General features: G+C 40.0%; 1 protein-coding gene across 3 annotated transcripts in view; it reads left to right on the top strand.

Annotated features, from left to right (window-relative positions):
- LOC122813660 (zinc finger protein 883-like) overlaps positions 1–19130 on the top strand; it is a 238868-nt gene that overhangs the window by 91456 nt on the left and 128282 nt on the right. For all 3 annotated transcript variants that reach the window (XM_044086099.1, XM_044086100.1, XM_044086098.1), the window contains exon 3: positions 4531–4657. In XM_044086099.1, the coding sequence (XP_043942034.1) occupies positions 4531–4657 (127 nt within the window). The remainder of the gene's footprint in view (positions 1–4530; positions 4658–19130) is intronic.

The raw sequence follows: 19130 nt of genomic DNA, 5'->3' as shown, positions 1-19130 counted from the left end.
CTGGCCACACCAGCACTGGTACCCACTGCTGCGCAGCCTGTCACCTCTGCCACCATGGCATCTCCCTCAGATCCCAACACTCCTGACTCAGAGGGAAGGAGAATTCATACATCCCCAATTGCAGACCCTCAGTCTGGCAGCCTGGCTTATTCCCTGACCACTGCACAAGCTGCCAATCTCAGCAAACAGGTTCTAGATGTTATACGTGAGGCCAGATGCTCTAGCACTAGAAAGTCTTATGCTGACAAATGGAAAAGGTTTTGCACCTGGATCCAGGCTAATGGAGCTGGGATGGCACAGCCCTCCCTACCTCTCATCATGGTTGACCTTGCTGACCTACTACTCAGGGGTCTATCCTTTTGTTTTATTAAAATTTATGCCTCTGCTATCTCTGCTTATTTCGGCACAGAGCCTCCTCTTTTCTCACACCCTCTCATCAAACAGTTCCTAAGAGGGTCTAACAACTTGAGGCCACCTAAAAGAACACCTACCCCAGCTTGGGACCTAAACTTTGTGTTGGAAAAGCTCACCCTGCCCCCTTTTGAACCATCAGCTTCAGCAGAGTTAGTTTCTCTCATGGAAGACAGCCTTGCTTCTGGCCATCACTTCAGCAAGAAGAGTATCTGAGCTACAAGCACTAATGACTGTAGAGCCCTTCATCATTTTCCATGCTGACAGGGTCTCCCTCAGAATTAACCCATCCTTCATGCCAAAAGTGGTGTCCAGTGTGGCTCTCAACCAATCCATTCATTTACCCACCTTTTTCCCTAGCCTACAAAAGAAGGGGGAAAGGATACTGCACTCTCTAGATGTGCACAGACAGTTCAGATTCTATCTAGACAGGACGAAATCATTTAGAAAGAGTGATCAATTGTTAGTCAGCTTTGCTGCAGGAGCAGAGGGCAAAGCCATATCCAAACAAACCATTTCCAAATGTATAGCACACTGCATCCATTTCTGCTACAAGCAACACGGGAAACCCCCCCAAGGGGGTCAGGGCACATTCTACCATAGCAACCTCCTCCTCTGCAGCTTTCCTCAGAGGGGTCCCCAATAGGGACATCCTGGAGGCTGCAACATGGAAATCATTTCATACCTTCACCAAGTATTACCACCTGCCTATCTTCTCCAAATCCAGGGCAGACTTTGCCACCGCAGTCTTGCAGCGTATCCAAGCCAGCCCCCAGTCTTCTCTCTCTCTTCTCTCTCTTCTCTCTCTCTCTCTCTCTCGATTAGCGAAAGCAAAAAACATTGAACATTTAAACGGAAATCTCCGTAAGGGGAGATTTCCGTTTAGTTCAATGTAGTGCATTCTCGAAGTTGGTATATTTAAGAAGGGGGTGTGGGGGCACAGCACCCCACATGGGGGGTGCAGGGGGGCTTGTCCCCTTATTGCAAAGGTAAGTTTTTATTTATTTTTTTTTTTTTTAGGCATTTTTTTTTTTATCTTTCGATGTTTCAGAATTCGATGATATGGTGTCGACCATATCACATTCGATATTCTGAAACTTCGATAAGATAATATTGACGCCTTTTCTCCCCCTCATCGGTACAGGAAATAACTGAAACCTTTACTGATAACATTGATTCCAGACTTACACATAATACCTGCACAAAGCTTCAGCTATCCCCCCAGCAGAATCTGAAGCTACCTTCCACTTTAAAATGATCTTAGCAAAACAAACAAAAACACCATTAAAAAGCATTAAAAACAGCTCATCAAAATCTTCCATGCTCCACCCAACCTTCTTAATAAAAGCTGCAAATAAAATTGCCAAACCTCTAACTTACATGTTTAATGTATTCCTCACCACAGGGATAGTACCCCCCCCCCCATGGAAATATGCCATCATCATACCTCTACCCAAAGTTCCACCACTCACATCAATTTTAAAAACTTCTGACCTATTTATACATTATGTCATCTTTCACAGATCACTGACAAAATTTTCTACAAGCAACTTATCAAACAACTATGTGATTATGGACTCCTATCCGACAAGCAGCATGGCTTAGGAAATGCCTTCATCAATAACACGGCATTACTGTCAGTAACTGACTCAATAAATAGCAACATGAACTATCGGCTAGTTACTGCTGGGACATTTGTAGGCATGTCCAAATATTTTGAAACAGTTAATTACACCCTACTTCTAACAGAAACTGGTTAATTTAACTTTGGGGAAAATAAAATACTGTCACTTCATTCTTCATTCCAAAACTACATGGAAAACAGGACATTCCATGTCTTTGCTAATGATCAACTGTCCCATAAAGGAGCCTTCAATATACGAGTGCCACAAGGATCAGTGTTAGGACCCTTGCTCTGGTCTCTCTCTCTCTTCAAAAATGATCTGTAAGAGAAACTCACTTATTTAGATGCTGTATGCAGATAAATTCATTCTTAAACTTCAATCCTAGCTACAGTTATCCTTAAAACTTTGCCAGTGGGCATTGTAAAATAAATTCACGATAAATCCCCCGAAAATTACTATTGTGCTGATTACTGTCCCTCACAAAATGCAAGCATCTATCAGATATCTCCATTTATGACAACATTTACAGAATTCTAATATTCAGTGAATGCAACTACCAAGGACTAACCCTTTGTCGTTCCCTTAACTTCTACACACACACACACACACACACACACACACACACACACACACACACACACACACACACACACAAAAGAAAACAGCTATTAAATTCCTACCTAAACGCAAAATCTGGTATAAAATTTTCCATCTACCTACACCCACAGCACTCACAGCCATACCCAAGAATATTCTGTTACTCAAACTTGAATACAGGCTCCACCTGCTTACATTTCATTCTGTCAATCATACACAAATCCTAAAGACCATTGTGAACAAAATATACAGATTTGCATTACTGATTGTTGCACAGATTCATAAAGTATTTTGTTAGTTAGACATGATGGCATAACTCTGGTCATTACCATACTATGTTAGGGTATCTAGTACTGTGAGAGCAGCCATTTGTGGGAGCTTGGCTGTGTCACTATTTGGGGGTGGGACAGGTGTGGTTGTAGTAGCAGGTTTGCTGCACCAAAGGGGACTTCTGGGCCAGTAAGATTTTTCATACCATGAAAATATTTTCACATATGCAGTGAAGCTGCTGCTCAGCATGAGCAATACAATGGTGGTGAAAGATGAAGGATGCATTATACTATCAGTACATTGTTGTCCTGTAATTTAAGTGTTGGGATCAGACTGTATATACATTTTGTAGGGTTTCTGAATCAGATATGATCCTGCAAGATTTCATTTACATGTGTGCTGTATTTATCTATTGCTGTCACACTCTTACCTCACTGTGCAGGTTTTAAGAATAGCACAAGGCTTTGGTGTGACATTCATGGTATCCTTGAGGCACAGTGTTTGTGAATCCTGCAATCTGTGTCCTGTTTTTCTAGAACACTGTTGTAGAAATTAATAAAAAGAATTCTAATAAAAACTGATTAGATGTATAGTGACCATGCTAGATGCTTATTAAGCAGCTAAAAGGTGTTAAACCAGGCACCAGAGTTTCACTAGATAAATCCAGTCAGGTACTTTTGTTAACAGTGAGAGCTAAATAAACTCTCATGCTCATATAATCACATTGCCAGATTTGCAAATGGTTCACCACATAGAACACACCACTGTAATAACCTAAAAGATCTTGGATGGATAGAACTCCCTAACCTCCTTCAGCAGACTCAACTTACTGAGGCATATAAAATACTTAACCATCCTGATAAAACCCCTGCTCTAAAGAGCCTAGTCGTTCCTTATACTAACCTAAATAGCCTACGCTCCTCAAACAGAATACTTATTCAAAATGTCAAATCCAATAATGCAGGTGGAGATGCTCTATTTGCTAACACTACTGCCAATACATGGAACTCCCTTCCCACCAGTATTACCACCAATACCTCTCTATCCTACTTTAAAAAAAGTCTATTCCAATATTTTAAGTCCCACTGGTTATGCCAATGCTCACACCCTGACTAATTGCCTTGAGTTAACTCACATCTCTCACCTCTCTTCTCTCAAATGAATACCATGGAATTTACCATGTCAGCTTCTTTCTTTTCCTCATATTTCCCCTTGTATTTCTCTTCCCTCTGAACCACCTTAGACTGGTATTATCTTTTATACATGACTAAGTGTTCTCTTCAAATCATATATCTGTTCTGCTTCTAAATACTCTCATTTTATCATGTACTTATGAATGTAACTATTAATGCTCGTATCACTGGCTTCTCTTTTTTTTATAATTCTATAATAGTTGTTTAATTCAGTATTAGTTTTATCTATGTAACAATGTACCAACTGTTAAATGTGGAGCTTTTCTCCCCGGGCCTCCGCTGAAAATGGACATGTATCCATTCGGATTTTCCCGGTCAACAAATGTAAAATAAAATAAATAAACAGTGCTGCTGTTGTACACAGATGCAGAATTGTTTGCTGACTAACATTCAGTACTGCTTAGTGACTGAAGATGATCACACTTGCTTTTCAGGTAGCTGTGTCACTTGAAGATTCCTCAGCAGAGCTTCCAGAAGAAAAGTGGAGCATGAAAAGCAAGAGTGAGATGGAAGACAGAAAGGATGGAGAGCTGACAAATTCCAACAACTTGACTTCAATGGGTAAGAACATACATCTCTTGGCAAGGTCATTTTGCACAGCTTTGTAGGTGGAATTTTCAAGTCTGTATCTCAGTTTTCACACTGATTATTTTTTCAAACTGAATGACTGTAATTATAGATTTCCACTGTATATATGACTCGACTAAAAAAATTCTACCTGGTGGTGATTAAATGGTCTGATCATAAGTAATATTATGCACTCACTAGAGATCATCTGTGAGGTTTCAGTTAATTGAAAATAAACTGATTCATTGCAGGTTATAATTTTCCCGACAACGAAATCATCTGCAAGTACGACCGGTGCAAAACAAAAAACATACATAACAAGAAAAAAAGTTGCCAGCACCAAGCATCAGTGTGAAAAACAGCACAAATAAACCATAAAGTTTACCACAGCTTCTTCTTCTTTCGGCTTTTTCACAGTTAGGGGTTGCCACAGTGGATCACCTGTCGGCTCATGATTGGCGGTGGAGTTTTATGGTGTCGAGTTGCCAGCCCGGCGCCCAACCTTCCACAGAAGGCACACACACTCATGCACTCACTCCTAGGGACAATTTAGAGTGTCCAATCCACCTACAGCATGTCTTTGGGATGTGGGAGGAAATCGGACCACCCGGAGGAAACTCACGCAACCACAGGGAGGACATGCAGACTCCACACAGAAGGCACCCCAGCCGAGGATAGAACCAGAGAACTTCTTGCTGTGAGGCAGCAATGCTTAACCGCTGCACCACCACAGCCGCACATAAAGTTTACCACATAAGATTTATTAATTAAATAAATCCCAGACTGGTTTCAGCCCAAAGGCTTTCATCAGTGGGAAAAAATAGCTGTGAAATAAGCAGTTCACCACACATATTTATTAGGTTAGCCTCCAATAAGAGTTCTTCCCTTGGTTCAGATTGTTTCCTGTGTGAAAAAAATACAAAAACATATGAAATTGAAGCAATATAAATAAACATTATAAATACAAAAACATAATAATATGTCAAAAAAAGTTATAAGTGATCATTCAAACCAGGCGAAAACAGAGCACCCAGTTTGATGATCCAATACTTCTCTTTTTTGTTTAGAATAGAATGCCATCCCTGTTTATTGGATCTGTCACCATGGACCTCGTCAATTGTCGTGAACTGAAATCTGGCAGACTTGTGGTGTAGACAGTGTCTGTATAGAGCATTGGTATCCCTTTTAATTCACATGTCACTTCGATGTTCGGACATTCGCAGTCTGAGTGGTCATGATGTCTGTCCGACATAGAAAGCAGCACATGTACATGTCGCAAGATACACAACCCAACCACTATTGCAGTTCGTCCGGTGCAAGGCAAAAAACATACATAACAAGAAAAAAAGTTGCCAGCACCAAGCATCAGTGTGAAAAACAGCACAAATAAACCATAAAGTTTACCACATAAGCTTTATTAATTGAATAAATCCCAGACCGGGTTCAGCCCAAAGGCTTTCATCAGTGGGAAAAAATAGTTGTGACATAAGCAGTTCACCACACATATTTATTCGGTTAGCCCTCCAATAAGAGTTCTTCCCTTGGTTCAGATGGTTTCCTGTGTGAAAAAAATATAAAACATATGAAATAAGCAATATAAATAAACATTATAAATACAAAAACATAATAATATATCAAAAAATTTTTTATAAATGATCATTCAAACCAGGTGAAAACAGAGCACCCAGTTTGATGATCCAATACTTCTCTTTTTTGTATGGAATAGAATGCCACCCCTGTTTATTGGATCTGTCACCATGGACCTTGTCAATTATCATGAACTGAAATCTGGCAGAATTGTGGTGTAGACAGTGTCTGTATAGAGCATTGGTATCCCTTTTAATTCACATGTCACTTCGATGTTCGGACATTCGCAGTCTGAGTGGTCATGATATCTGCCCGACATAGAAAGCAGCACATGTACATGTCACAAGATACACAACCCAATCACAATTGCAGTTCCCAAAAAATTTCATGTCATATACACGGTTTGTGTTTCTACTAGAAAACTGTTTGGATGTGAAAATGTATGGACAAGAGGAACAATGTCCACAAGTGTATGTTCCCCAAAGCCTATCCCCCGTCATAGTCAATTGGTGGCATCCAATGCCCCCGGAACTGACTCTTTTGAAATGGGAGAAGAAGGAACCTAATGTTTTGCCTCTTTTGTATCCATACTGGCAAGTGTGTCCCAAAAGAGATATCAATTCATCATTGGCACAAAGAATATTCCAATGTTTGAAAATGATATTTTTAATCATATTGATATTGCGTCCATATGTAGTAATACGTCTAATGGTATCAACCTCTTCAGCTTTGATTTTCTCCCTATATGTCAAGAGTGACGTTATGTCCGAGTTGGATGCCACCTGCCTAGCACCCTGGATGTCAAATTCTCTATAGCCCCTAACTCTAAATCTGCCTACCAAGTCATGCTGAGATTCCAAATAATCCATTTTTGGGAACAAATCCTTCTTATTCTGAGGAACTGGGATTTGGGGATATTCTGGATGATGTGGCTGGGGTGAATGCTGGTGGCATGTAACAAGTTGTTATATTGGGGGTATTTCCGGAACGTTTTAGTTTTCAATGTATCATCTGGATTCCGAGTGATGGTGACATCCAGAAAGTTGATCTCACATAAATCTCAAGTCAGTGTGAATTCAATTCCCCATTTGTTTTGATTTAAATATTGCATAAACTCCAATAGATATTGTTGATCGGAATGCCAAACCAGCCAACAATCATTCAGATATCTGCGTTAAACATCCAGTTCCTCAATATATATTTTGTGTGTAGAGTCATAAAACAACTGTTCCTCAATGTATCCCATGAAGAGGTCTGCATAAATGGGAGCAAAAGATGCTCCCATAGCAGTACCCCTAATTTGCCAAAAGCATTCTCCCTGAAAATGGTGTTCCGATCAACAATATCTATTGGAGTTTATGCAATATTTAAATCAAAACAAATTGGGTATTGAATTCACATTGACTTGTGATTTATGTGAGATCAACTTTCTGGATGTCACCATCACTCGGAATCCAGATGATACACTGAAAACTAAAACGTTCCGGAAATACCCCCAATATAACAACTTGTTACATGCCACCAGCATGCATCCCCGACACATCATCCAGAATATCCCCAAATCCCAGTTCCTCAGAATAAGAAGGATTTGTTCCCAGAAACAGATTATATGGAATCTCAGCATGACTTGTTAGGCAGATTTAGAGTTAGGGGCTATAGAGAATTTGACATCCAGTGTGCTAGGCAGGTGGCATCCAACTCGGACATAACATCACTCTTGACATATAGGGAGAAAATCAAAGCTGAAGAGGTTGATACCATTAGACGTATTACTACATATGGACACAATATCAATATGATTAAAAATATAATTTTCAAACATTGGAATATTCTTTGTGCCAATGATGAATTGATATCTCTTTTGGGACACACTTGCCAGTATGGATACAAAAGAGGCAAAACATTAGGTTCCTTCTTCTCCCATTTCAAAAGAGTCAGTTCCGGGGGCATTGGATGCCACCAATTGACTATGACGGGGGATAGGCTTTGGGGAACATACACTTGTGGACATTGTTCCTCTTGTCCATACATTTTCACATCCAAACAGTTTTCTAGTAGAAACACAAACCGTGTATATGACATGAAATTTTTTGGGAACTGCAATAGTGATTGGGTTGTGTATCTTGTGACATGTACATGTGCTGCTTTCTATGTCGGACAGACATCACGACCACTCAGACTGCGAATGTCCGAACTTCGAAGTGACATGAGAATTAAAAGGGATACCAATGCTCTATACAGACACTGTCTACACCACAATTCTGCCAGATTTTAGTTCACGATAATTGACAAGGTCCATGGTGACAGATTCTAAACAAAAAAGAGAAGTATTGGATCATCAAACTGGGTGCTCTGTTTTCGCCTGGTTTGAATGATCATTTATAAAAAAAATTTGACATATTATTATGTTTTTGTATTTATAATGTTTATTTATATTGCTTATTTCATATGTTTTATATTTTTTTCACACAGGAAACCATCTGAACCAAGGGAAAAACTCTTATTGGAGGGCTAACCTAATAAATATGTGTGGTGAACTGCTTATGTCACAACTATTTTTTCCCACTGATGAAATCCTTTAGGCTGAAACCGGTCTGGGATTTATTTAATTAATAAATCTTATGTGGTAAACTTTATGGTTTATTTGTGCTGTTTTTCATACTGATGCTTGGTGCTGGCAACATTTTTTCTTGTTATAATTTTCCCAACACCAACCTTTATTTTACTATAGAAGATTACAATTTATTTACAAAAGCCATGGTAGCTAAACTAGAAAGTTCAGTCTTTAGACTTAGTAAGGCCTGGTTGGATTCCTGCAGAACAACATATATAACCAGGGGAAAAAGTTTATGCTTCAGAAAATATATCAGCAGTTGAACACCATTTTTCTGATGAGCAGCCCTGATTTCACGAAAGCATAGTTCGGGTTGGTGGCTACTTCTTTGAAAATAGTTCAAGTTCTATGAGGTTCCCAGAAAATTAGATGTTCAGTAAACAATATTTGTAATTACATGGGTACTATATCTGTAATTAAAAGTGTGCTGCAGGTATCTGGCAAAAAGAAAGAGATGCTGCTCTCCTTTTTCATTTATTTCTTCTATTTATAATTCTTGCTCAGGTAATTCAGTAATATCATGAAACGGGGGGGGGCACACATTACACGTCAGAAAATGTTAACAGAGAATCTGCTGCTAAAAGAATGAAAATACGTATCATTTTGCACTTCCACTAATTATTTTTACTATATTTCATAAGAATCCTGTATTATTTGTTAAATTTCTTTCACTTTAGTACAGTTTCAAAGCTAAAGTCTTTCCACTGCTGCTATAGTACTTAATTACATTGTATCTGCTAGTTCTACAGGACAGTGGTATTCAGATGGTGTTGTTTCCCTGCACTTGAGCTTTAAAACCAGCATTTTTACATTGAGGGTTGTCCAACTACTTGTGGCAGACGTGTGCTGTAACAAACCTATCTGAGTTGGTAGCTGCTGGCTGAAAGCTTATTGTGTGTTTTCCTGATTGGTCTGTAGGCCTTGCTATTGTAAAACTATCTGATTCTATATAAGTCCAGTATTTGTGCTAGGCTGCTCTCCATGCAGTGGTGGTTTGCAGTGCCCTGTATAGATGCAAACTCTTTCAAGCTAAAATTATAAAATTACCCTTAGAATTAACATTTGCTGCAACCTTCCACAGTCCCCCTGCTGCTCTAGGAGCATCTGAGTTGTGAGCAGACCAGCATTGACTCAGTTCACACTGACCATAGCACCCATTCTTCATCTGTGTGCTGTCACCCCAGCCCATTTTAATTGCCCCACTTTTCATCCTGGTTAAATCATACAAAAAACCTGAAACTATGGATAGGCAGTTTTCTTCTATCTCTTTGGCCAGCCTGGTGGACATGGGCATCCGGAGGCAAAGTAGCAATTGTGTCATGTATAAAGTCAACCACTTAATCCTAAAAGAAACAAACACAGTATGTGAGAGATGTAGTTACACTATGAAAATTGAGACATGACTCTCTCATACTGACAAAATGACAAACAGGTTGTCAGCACATGTACATCATTTCCCCTCACTAAATGAGGTCTCGACATATAAACCCATATATGCAGAGGTACTCACAAGTAACTTACCAAATCCCCAGAGGCATCCCATACACCGCTGTTAGAAGCCACTTGCAAACAAAACCAAGTGAATACCAACCACTACACATACAGATATACATTACAGTGTCTCCACAGGCAAGCCCTTTAGGTGAAACGCCACACATTCCAACATCTTGGTCATAGGAGACTCCATTGTGAGACACACAATCGCCACCCTCAGCAGGTTGGATAAAGAGAAGGTTGCAGTCAGTTGCCTGTCAGGGTCTAGGATTCACTAGATTATGCAGGCACTCAGGTCATTAACCCACAAGTAACCAGTATGACTCAGTCATAGTCCATGTGAGTATGAATGACCCAAGATGTTCCTCACTGGACTATATCAAGAGAGACATGATGAACCTCTCAAAATATATGTCTCAGGCAGTTATGAGCCTTGTATTGAGCAGCATTCTATCCTCACCAAGAATTATACCACAATACAAACAGAAAATTACTAACTTCGATAATTTGCTTAGCTACTGTTGTCATTCCAAGGGATACAGTATTTGTCTGCTTGGGATGACATGATCAACACATCACGCTGCTTTGCCAGAGATGGTCTGCACCTGTTGCCCACAAGGCTTTCAAATACTGGCCAAGGCATTAGCCACCCCAAAGTGCCTTTTTTAGGTACTGCCAAACCAAGAGACTTACCAACATAAATTCTTCTAATGCCACGCTGAAGGCACTACTGCTCAGTGCTAGGAGTCTTTACAAGAAGTTGTATTTCCTGGAAGCTCTCCTCACCCTGGAGAATGCTGACATCTGTGCAGTTACAGAGATGTGATTCAAGGCTGCAGAAAGCAGATTGGCAGTGCACAGTTACAGTGCCTATCACAAATTCAGGCCACCTTCTAAAAAGGAAACAGCAAAAGGAGGAAGTGTTTCCATTTACATAAAAATCACACCTCAAGATTGGTCATGCAGGATGACTTGCTTGAGCTACTCCACATCTAGCTGACCATAGGCAAAATCCCCCACCATATCAACACTAGCTACATGTTACCAACCATAAACCATGAAAAACCACTCAATAAGATTCCTCCTTACCATTCAGCCAAACACACTACTCATGGGCAATTTTAATTACCACTCCATAAACTGGGAAACATACATGACCACTAACATGCAGGCTCAGAGATTCTTGGACTTTGTCTGCACTCCCACTAGGGACTCAAATGTCCTGGACATAGTACTCATAAACATGGAGGAGCATTGCACCTCCCCAGAGTAATGTCCTCATTGGTAAGCTTGGATCATAAATTGGTCTCCTTTGAAATAAATGTAATAGTAGAACCCCCCTCAATCCCTAAAACCCTAAATAACTTTTCCAAGGCAAACTGCCTTCTATTACGTGACAGCACAGGTAATTTTAAAGCTCACCTAACCATGAAAACATGCAGAAGTATACATGAATGCCTTGTACAGTTAGATAAACAACTACATAGAAACAGGAGTATCTAACCAAACTAAACCCAAGTCTAGCTAGAAAAACTAGTCACCCAGGTGGACCCATGATATAAATAGACTATACAACAGAAATTCTAGTCTAGAAGTAAGAGGTAGGGTGCATAACAGAGAAAAAAATCCCTCGTTAGTCTCAGCCGGCGATTCAGGGAACTAGTCAATTCTTCCAAAGCTAAATACAAGGCTAAAGTAGCCTCCCAAACAAAGGATAACCACAAAGCATTTTTGATTTTGTCCAAAATCTTAACGGAAACACTCAACAATGTGCTGAGTTGGCTTAGATGGTACTATGTATAGTCAGCCAGAAGAAATAGCAAACCTGCCGGCCAGTAAATTCAGCTCAAATTTCACCCCCCCTCATCACCTCCTGTCACTGCCCATGAAATACCCCCTACCATTCCTTTACCTGTTATTTATTTATTATTTATTTTATTTTACATTTATTTACTGGGAAAGTCTGACTGGACACATGTTTTTTTTCAGTGGAGGCCCAGGGAGAAAAGCTCCAGACATAGAAAACATTGATTAACTGGCATTATTTGGTTACATAGAAAATGGAGGTTAAATAACAAAATTGTAGTAACAATAATTCTAGCAAGACAGTTTTTGACTAAATACCAGACCAGTCAGGATGTAAGCTGTTGTAAACAAAGTACATATATAAGGAACTGAGTAGGATTATGTATAGTTGACATGTGCTATTCCAAAAGTGGTTAGTATAACTAGTGAGGAGAGTTGAAAGAAAACGTTGATGAATGGAAAGAAAGTAGTTTAGCCAGGGGAGTCACAAGAGCAGAGCCAGGAGTTTGTAAGGTGTGTTTTCTTAATTTTTTGAATAGTACTGTACAAATGTTAGTTATTAGTGCATTAGGTAGGTTATTCCACAGTTTATCACAAAATAATAGGTTGTTACTGTGCTCTCCACAGCTAGGAGCACATCATCAATGGGCCCTGATGGAATCCCAGGGTACCTATTAAATAGCTTGAAACATGACCTAGCAGACCCACTCAGATCTATATTTAAACACAGTCTCCAGACCAGCTTTGTCCCAATAGAGTGGGGGATATCAACAGTCATCCCTCTGCACAAGGTGGGGGCCATCAACAGACCCAGGAAATTATTGACCCATAAGTCTGACTATCCTCACATGCAAGGCTCTGGAAAGGATAACCATGGACCTGATTAATAATGACATAGGAAATATTCAGACTCTAGACCCAACTTAGTTGGGCTTCATCAAGGGCAGGTCCTGTCTGCTCAATCTGGTGGACTTCTTTGAGAATGTCACCAAGGCCATGGATGTCAGTACATACCATCTAGCTTGACCTGGCCAAGGCTTGACACAATACCCCACTCTGGTATTATAGATAAACTCATAATATTGGGCATAAACCTCTAAATCACCAAATAGATAGCCTATTGGCTCATGGATAGGACAGGTTCAAAGGAGGAATCTTCATCCAGCAAGTGCCCAATCACCAGTGGAGTACCACAGGGCTCAGTGCTAGCACCCTTCGGTTTGAAATATACTTCTCAACTAAATGTGAGGAATGCATAATAATACCCTTTGGGAAATTGAACTCCTCGGCAAATTACAGCATTGTTAGTATCATCCTAAAAAAGGACCCAGTGGTTAGAGATTAGAGTACTCAGATACATAGATAGTAATCTCAACTTTGACCACCATGTGTTCACAATGTTGAGGAAATCCTTCTACATGGCTCAGCTTATAAGTAAGGATATGGCATACTGATCTGTTGATGTCATAGTACCATTGTGCTCAGCTCTCATTAGACCAGTAATTGAGTACAGTGTACCCTTTGGCATGTACCTTGCCAGGCAACTGCTACAGTTGGAGTATCTTCAATGGTTTTCTCACCAAAAATATACAGGGTATAACCAATATGTTATATTCAGACAAATAAAAGTCCTATCACTGTATTCAGTTTCTTACCAATTACTGAGGGGAGATCTGTGCCTGAACTACAAGGCAGTCTTTGATCCAGCCCTGATGAAAATGTTGCATGTATGCAAAAATAACTATGCAAGGGTTAACCACTCAAAGAATCTAAACCTGTTCTCTGACATGAATAGATCACGCTGGAGAGACAGATGTAATCTCTGGAATAGGCTTCGTAGTCACATGAAGCACAACCCTACCCTGACCAACTTCAAGCTCAGTCTGGATGAATGTATGGGAAATTGCAAATTCACTCCTGCGGTGGCATGCATCAACATATGGACAGAGGCAGTCTGTACAAATTGTCAAAACCCTACTTGCTAACCCTTGTTACCTTTCCTCTAGGTATAGAAAATTGGGTAAAATCTGAGTAAAACTGGCTAGGCTTTTAAGGGCTCCTGAGCCATTAGCCTAGTAATCTCCTATGAATCTATGAAGTTATTTGTTGCCAATGTCTTATTGAAGCATAGTACCAATCTGAAGATATCCTGATTTTGTGTGTGTGTATAAAAATGGTTCCCCACGTTGGAATCAACTTGCTGTCTTACAGAGAGTATGTTATTCAAACTGAAGTGATGGAATAACATTCACTTCTAAGGGAGAGTTCATTGGATGTGCTGTTAGCATTGCGATAACACAAAACCTTGGTAAGGTATTTTTGCTTCGTCTGTATTATGCAATCTTGGAGTTATAAAAGTTAGTAGGGATGTAAAGGGTGCAATATACCATGTGGGAAAGATGTGTGCCATTTTTCAAGAACTCTGTCTTTCAACTTATTTTACTGTGAAAGGCAGAGTTTGTTTTACTTGCTTTTCGATGGATTGCCAACAACCCATGTAAATATATAATGTGTGTTTGTGGGAAGAGAACAATTTGGGTGTTTTCCAATCCTGTCCTGTTCATATTTCACCAAGTAGTATAAATACCACCTCTGGCTTTCCTTGAAAAGTGGTCACTGGCCTAATGGGACCAACCCAGTCAACACAGAAAAAATAAATAAATAAATAACATTGATGACTCATATTTTGTCCTGTAGACAAAGGAGTTAATTTTGAGCTCCTGTTTCAGTTTAAAAACAAGACAACTGGGAAAGAAGACAACTTACACAGCATTGTTGTCATCTGACCCATTAATCTAAGGGTGGAGCCCATTTTCCTTATGAAACTCTGCTTTTACCTCTTGGTATTGCCTATATTTTCATTCATTTAAAATGACAGCTTGCAAGATGAAACATCGGCTAGACGTTTTTCTAACCTGAATTTTTGAGTGTCAAGATTATACAAATGCTGGCATTTATGGCACTGCCCACCCCCCACCCCCCACCCCCAAGCAGTGGAGATTGTGCCAGTGTGGGTTTTGGTATGTGACTGTCAGACAGTTGAACAGTTCAGTTCTAGGCACTGAACCTGGAAACTTTTCTGTACTGAATGTCAGGACTGAGATCTGAACTGTGTGGCTGGCAGAAAAAGGCCTTGCAGTTGGAAGGGTCAGGCACTTTTTCTAGCCTGATGTTTGACATTATGACATCTAGTGGCTGAAGGCACACATGTCTCTGACTGTGGGAACCAAAGAGAAAAAATAGCTGAGTTGGTGACTGTAGGAGAGGAAATGCCAACAGTTCCCCTATTCAGAGGAATTACAGTGTCAGATCTAAATGTAATAGGTAGCTTGAACACCCCCAAATAGTTCATATTTTAACCATGAACTATGATTGTTACTTTTAGTCAAGCTTGCTCTGGCTTCCTAACTTGGGAGCACATTTTAGTTCACAGAGAGCTAAAGAAGTCATTGGCTTATGAATATGCTGCTTGAGACCGAAAGTGCTTTATCTTAGACGTTTCAGAAATGGAAACATGAATTTAATAACAGCTGCCACTTGGTCACATAGTGTCAGCCTGTAATCTTAAGATTCCACGAAGTTACTGACTTTTCCAATACACTTACGCTAATTCCCCTCATAAAGAATATGATTTGGAAGTGAGGGGGCAAATTATTAATTAGTACAGAATCCATAGCCATGGCTTCAGTGTTGAATGCATCGAATTTCAATGCTTTCTTATCTTCATTGTAAACAAGAAAGAAAGAAACAGAGTATGGCTTCAAGATGGCCAACTAAGGTTGTTACTGTGACCTTTCCTACTCTCCCCAGTATGAGGGCACCACTCCTGTGTTCTTAGTCCTAAGATTAATATACACTTATGAGATTAGAGATTGATTTTGGTATTATCTGCATAACAGTAATATGTTAATATCTTCTTCCTAATAAGATCTTCTAATGGAGGTGTGTACACAGCTAACAGTCATTGGCCTAAGCATGAGTGCTGTGGGACTCCACAATCGAAGGGGTGCAGTAAAGATCAGTTCAGGTATGAACACATCCATTGGTAATGGCCTGATTAGATATGATGCAAGCCAGTCTATGACTGTAGAGGAAAGTCCAAAGTAAGACTTTAAATATTCAGTCAAAATATCATGATCAACAGTATTGGATGCAGCTGAGAGGTCAAGGAGGACCAACACTGAGCAAAAGTGCTGGTCTTTGGCCAGTAGGAGATTATTTACCACCTGAATCAGAGCTTTTTATGTACTGTGCCAAGTGCAAAAACAGGCCCATGAGCTCATCATCTAAAACATGGGTCTAAAGATGCTTAAAAACAACTTTCTCAATAACCTTATCTAAAACTAGATGCTTTGTTACTGAAGGGAAATTATCAAATGTATTGGGATCTAACACTGGTTTCTTGAGTGTAGTTATAACCATGGCTTCTTTCAAGGCCATTGGAGAACAAACCTACCTCATTGAGATACCCAATATCTAATAAATCAGTGGACCCATATCATCAAGGTTAGATAACTAACTTGTAGGACATGGGTCCAAGCCACAAGTTGTCTTTCACATTTGTAAGATGATAGTAACCAGGAACATTAAACACTTGTCAAGGAGGAACAGGACTGCAAGCTGGCATCTCTGAAGTACCCATTGGGTCTAGTGATGGCATGGCAGAACTGATAGCTTATATTTTGTTCGAGAAGAAATTAGCAAAAGATTCATATTCTAATTTCGCTAATGCTCTGCCAGTGGTCAGACAAGATAGTTTGCACAACTCTTAACCACATGGTGGAGTGTGGCTAATCAAGTTAATGCCGCAGAGAGTTCTCTTTGCAAATAAGCCATTTTTAGGGTGATTTCCACATTGTAATGTGGCACAGTGCTCTTTCAGCTGAAGGTTATCACTCCACAGAACTGCCCTCTGCTACTTACACTCCAACCTACACCCTTTCCTATGAAGAAGGAAGGAAGCATGGTCAAACTTTGGTCAGACCAGGCAATTACAATTTGAAGTTTGGGAGTCCAAAGTCAAGGATAGGTACCTATTATAATTGCTGACCAGGAAATATACAGACCCAACACCATCCTCTAGAAGGAATGGAGCTCCAGCATAATATGCCTTGTGGACTGGATCAACTTTAGTTCCTGGACTGGGAGTCAGTGTGTGGAAATTCAAGCCCAAAGAGCACTAGGAAATGATCTCACCATGAGATCGGCTCCATTACCAGATCTCATGACACTATACAGTCAAAAGGAAAACTAAGTCCAAGATGTGACCCATTCTGAGTTGCAAAGGTAACCTTAGCAAAACCAAATCCTATCATCATAATTTTTATTTTATTTTATTTATTTTATTTTATTTATTTTACATTTGTTGACCGGGCTAGTCTAACTGGATATATGTCCATTTTCAATAGAGGCCCGGGGAGAAAAGCTCCAAACAGGAATAGTGACAATGTTAAACATATGTAAAAAAATTTAAAATCACATAAAGTGAAAACATTGGTAAAAATAAATTATAATACTCAGGTTATAAAAGGCTCATAAAACTAAATACTTGAGCAAGAGCCACTGCCTCATCTTCAGCTTTGAGATTAGTCACCTAGTATTAAAACATTGATCATGACCCACAACTGATTGAAGGAGAAACTCCATGAACTCTTATAGCGATCTCATTGCACAACTGGATGGACAGCAGTTGAGAAGGAACCTATATTTCACTCCTGCAACCAAGAAATGTTGAAAAGAGTTATTGTCAATAACCATTTCTAATGTCAGGACCACTAGAGTGAGTCCTGAAACTCAAAGATTGAATGACAGAAAAACAGCTTCATGTATGTTGTTGTTGTCTTTCGGCTTTTCCGGGTTAGGGGTTTGGCAGTAGATTTTCACGAACGCCGAGGTGCCAGCTCGACGTTCAACCTTCAACGAAGGCACGCCCATTTACACATGTCTTTTGAACGCCCACCCAACCATGGAGAGGACATGCAGACTCCACACAGAAGGCACTCCCTGCACTCCAGCCGAGAATTGAGCGGGAGAACCTCTTGCTGTGAGGCAACAACGCTACCGCTGCACCACCGCGGAAGACATAGCCTCATGTATACTAAGTCCACAATGGCCATTTTTCTGAATATTCCCTTTTCACCAAGGTATGGAGATCTCAGGGTTGACATACAGAATTTTGGAAGTGTGGGGATCTTGTCACCCCCCCCCCCCCAAAAAAGAAGTTTAAAGGAGAAGACTAATCTTTGAGATTCGCTCTTTTCCTGGGTTATCTATCTTTTTTCCAGCTTGTCAGCACTCAAAATGCCAAGTGCAGACATTTCTACAGGGAGCTGTTATTGTCATTAGTGGAAACTAGGCCAGTTCTAGTCCAGCCTTACCCCTGCAAGAATAATGCATAACCAATAAACCAGGCAAGTAGCAGATGCTAAATAAAGGCCTACATTATCATCAAGCTAGGTTTTAGTAAACAATGCAAGGTCAGCATCCATCACCAGATCTGAGATAATCCCAGTCTTATACCGGATGGACTCAGCATTAGAGTAGCACACTCTAAGGGGGGCCTCTAGAGGATAGGTTTCAACTACTAGGTGATATGCCTGAGAAACAGCACCCTAGGTGTGACACAAAGTAAGAGGTAGAATGACTCCATCATCAAAGGCTCACAGATAAGTGCTAGTTAGTTGCCCTTACATGGCATTTTAAGCCTAGCCAGTTTCCCTTTTTGTGCTCAAATTAACCTATCCCATTTGGTTAGAGAGTAGTCTTACCCATTTCATGGTCTATAAACATGTATTACCTCATAATAATAATAAGTGGGAACATACCACATATAATTTGAGGGGACTCAAGCATGAGATAAAGCTTTCAAGAGCTACCTCTGTCCAGTAGTTGTACAAGGTGCAGTCCTGGGGTATATTTTGTTTCCAATCCATAGATCTAATTTTTACTTGAATGTGGATGGGGATG

This window comes from Protopterus annectens, chromosome 10.part0, assembly GCF_019279795.1.
Source record: "Protopterus annectens isolate FY-2018-M chromosome 10.part0, PAN1.0, whole genome shotgun sequence".
Taxonomy (NCBI): domain Eukaryota; kingdom Metazoa; phylum Chordata; order Ceratodontiformes; family Protopteridae; genus Protopterus; species Protopterus annectens.
Note: the sequence above shows the minus strand (reverse complement) of the source record. Positions and strands in the feature narration are given on the sequence as shown.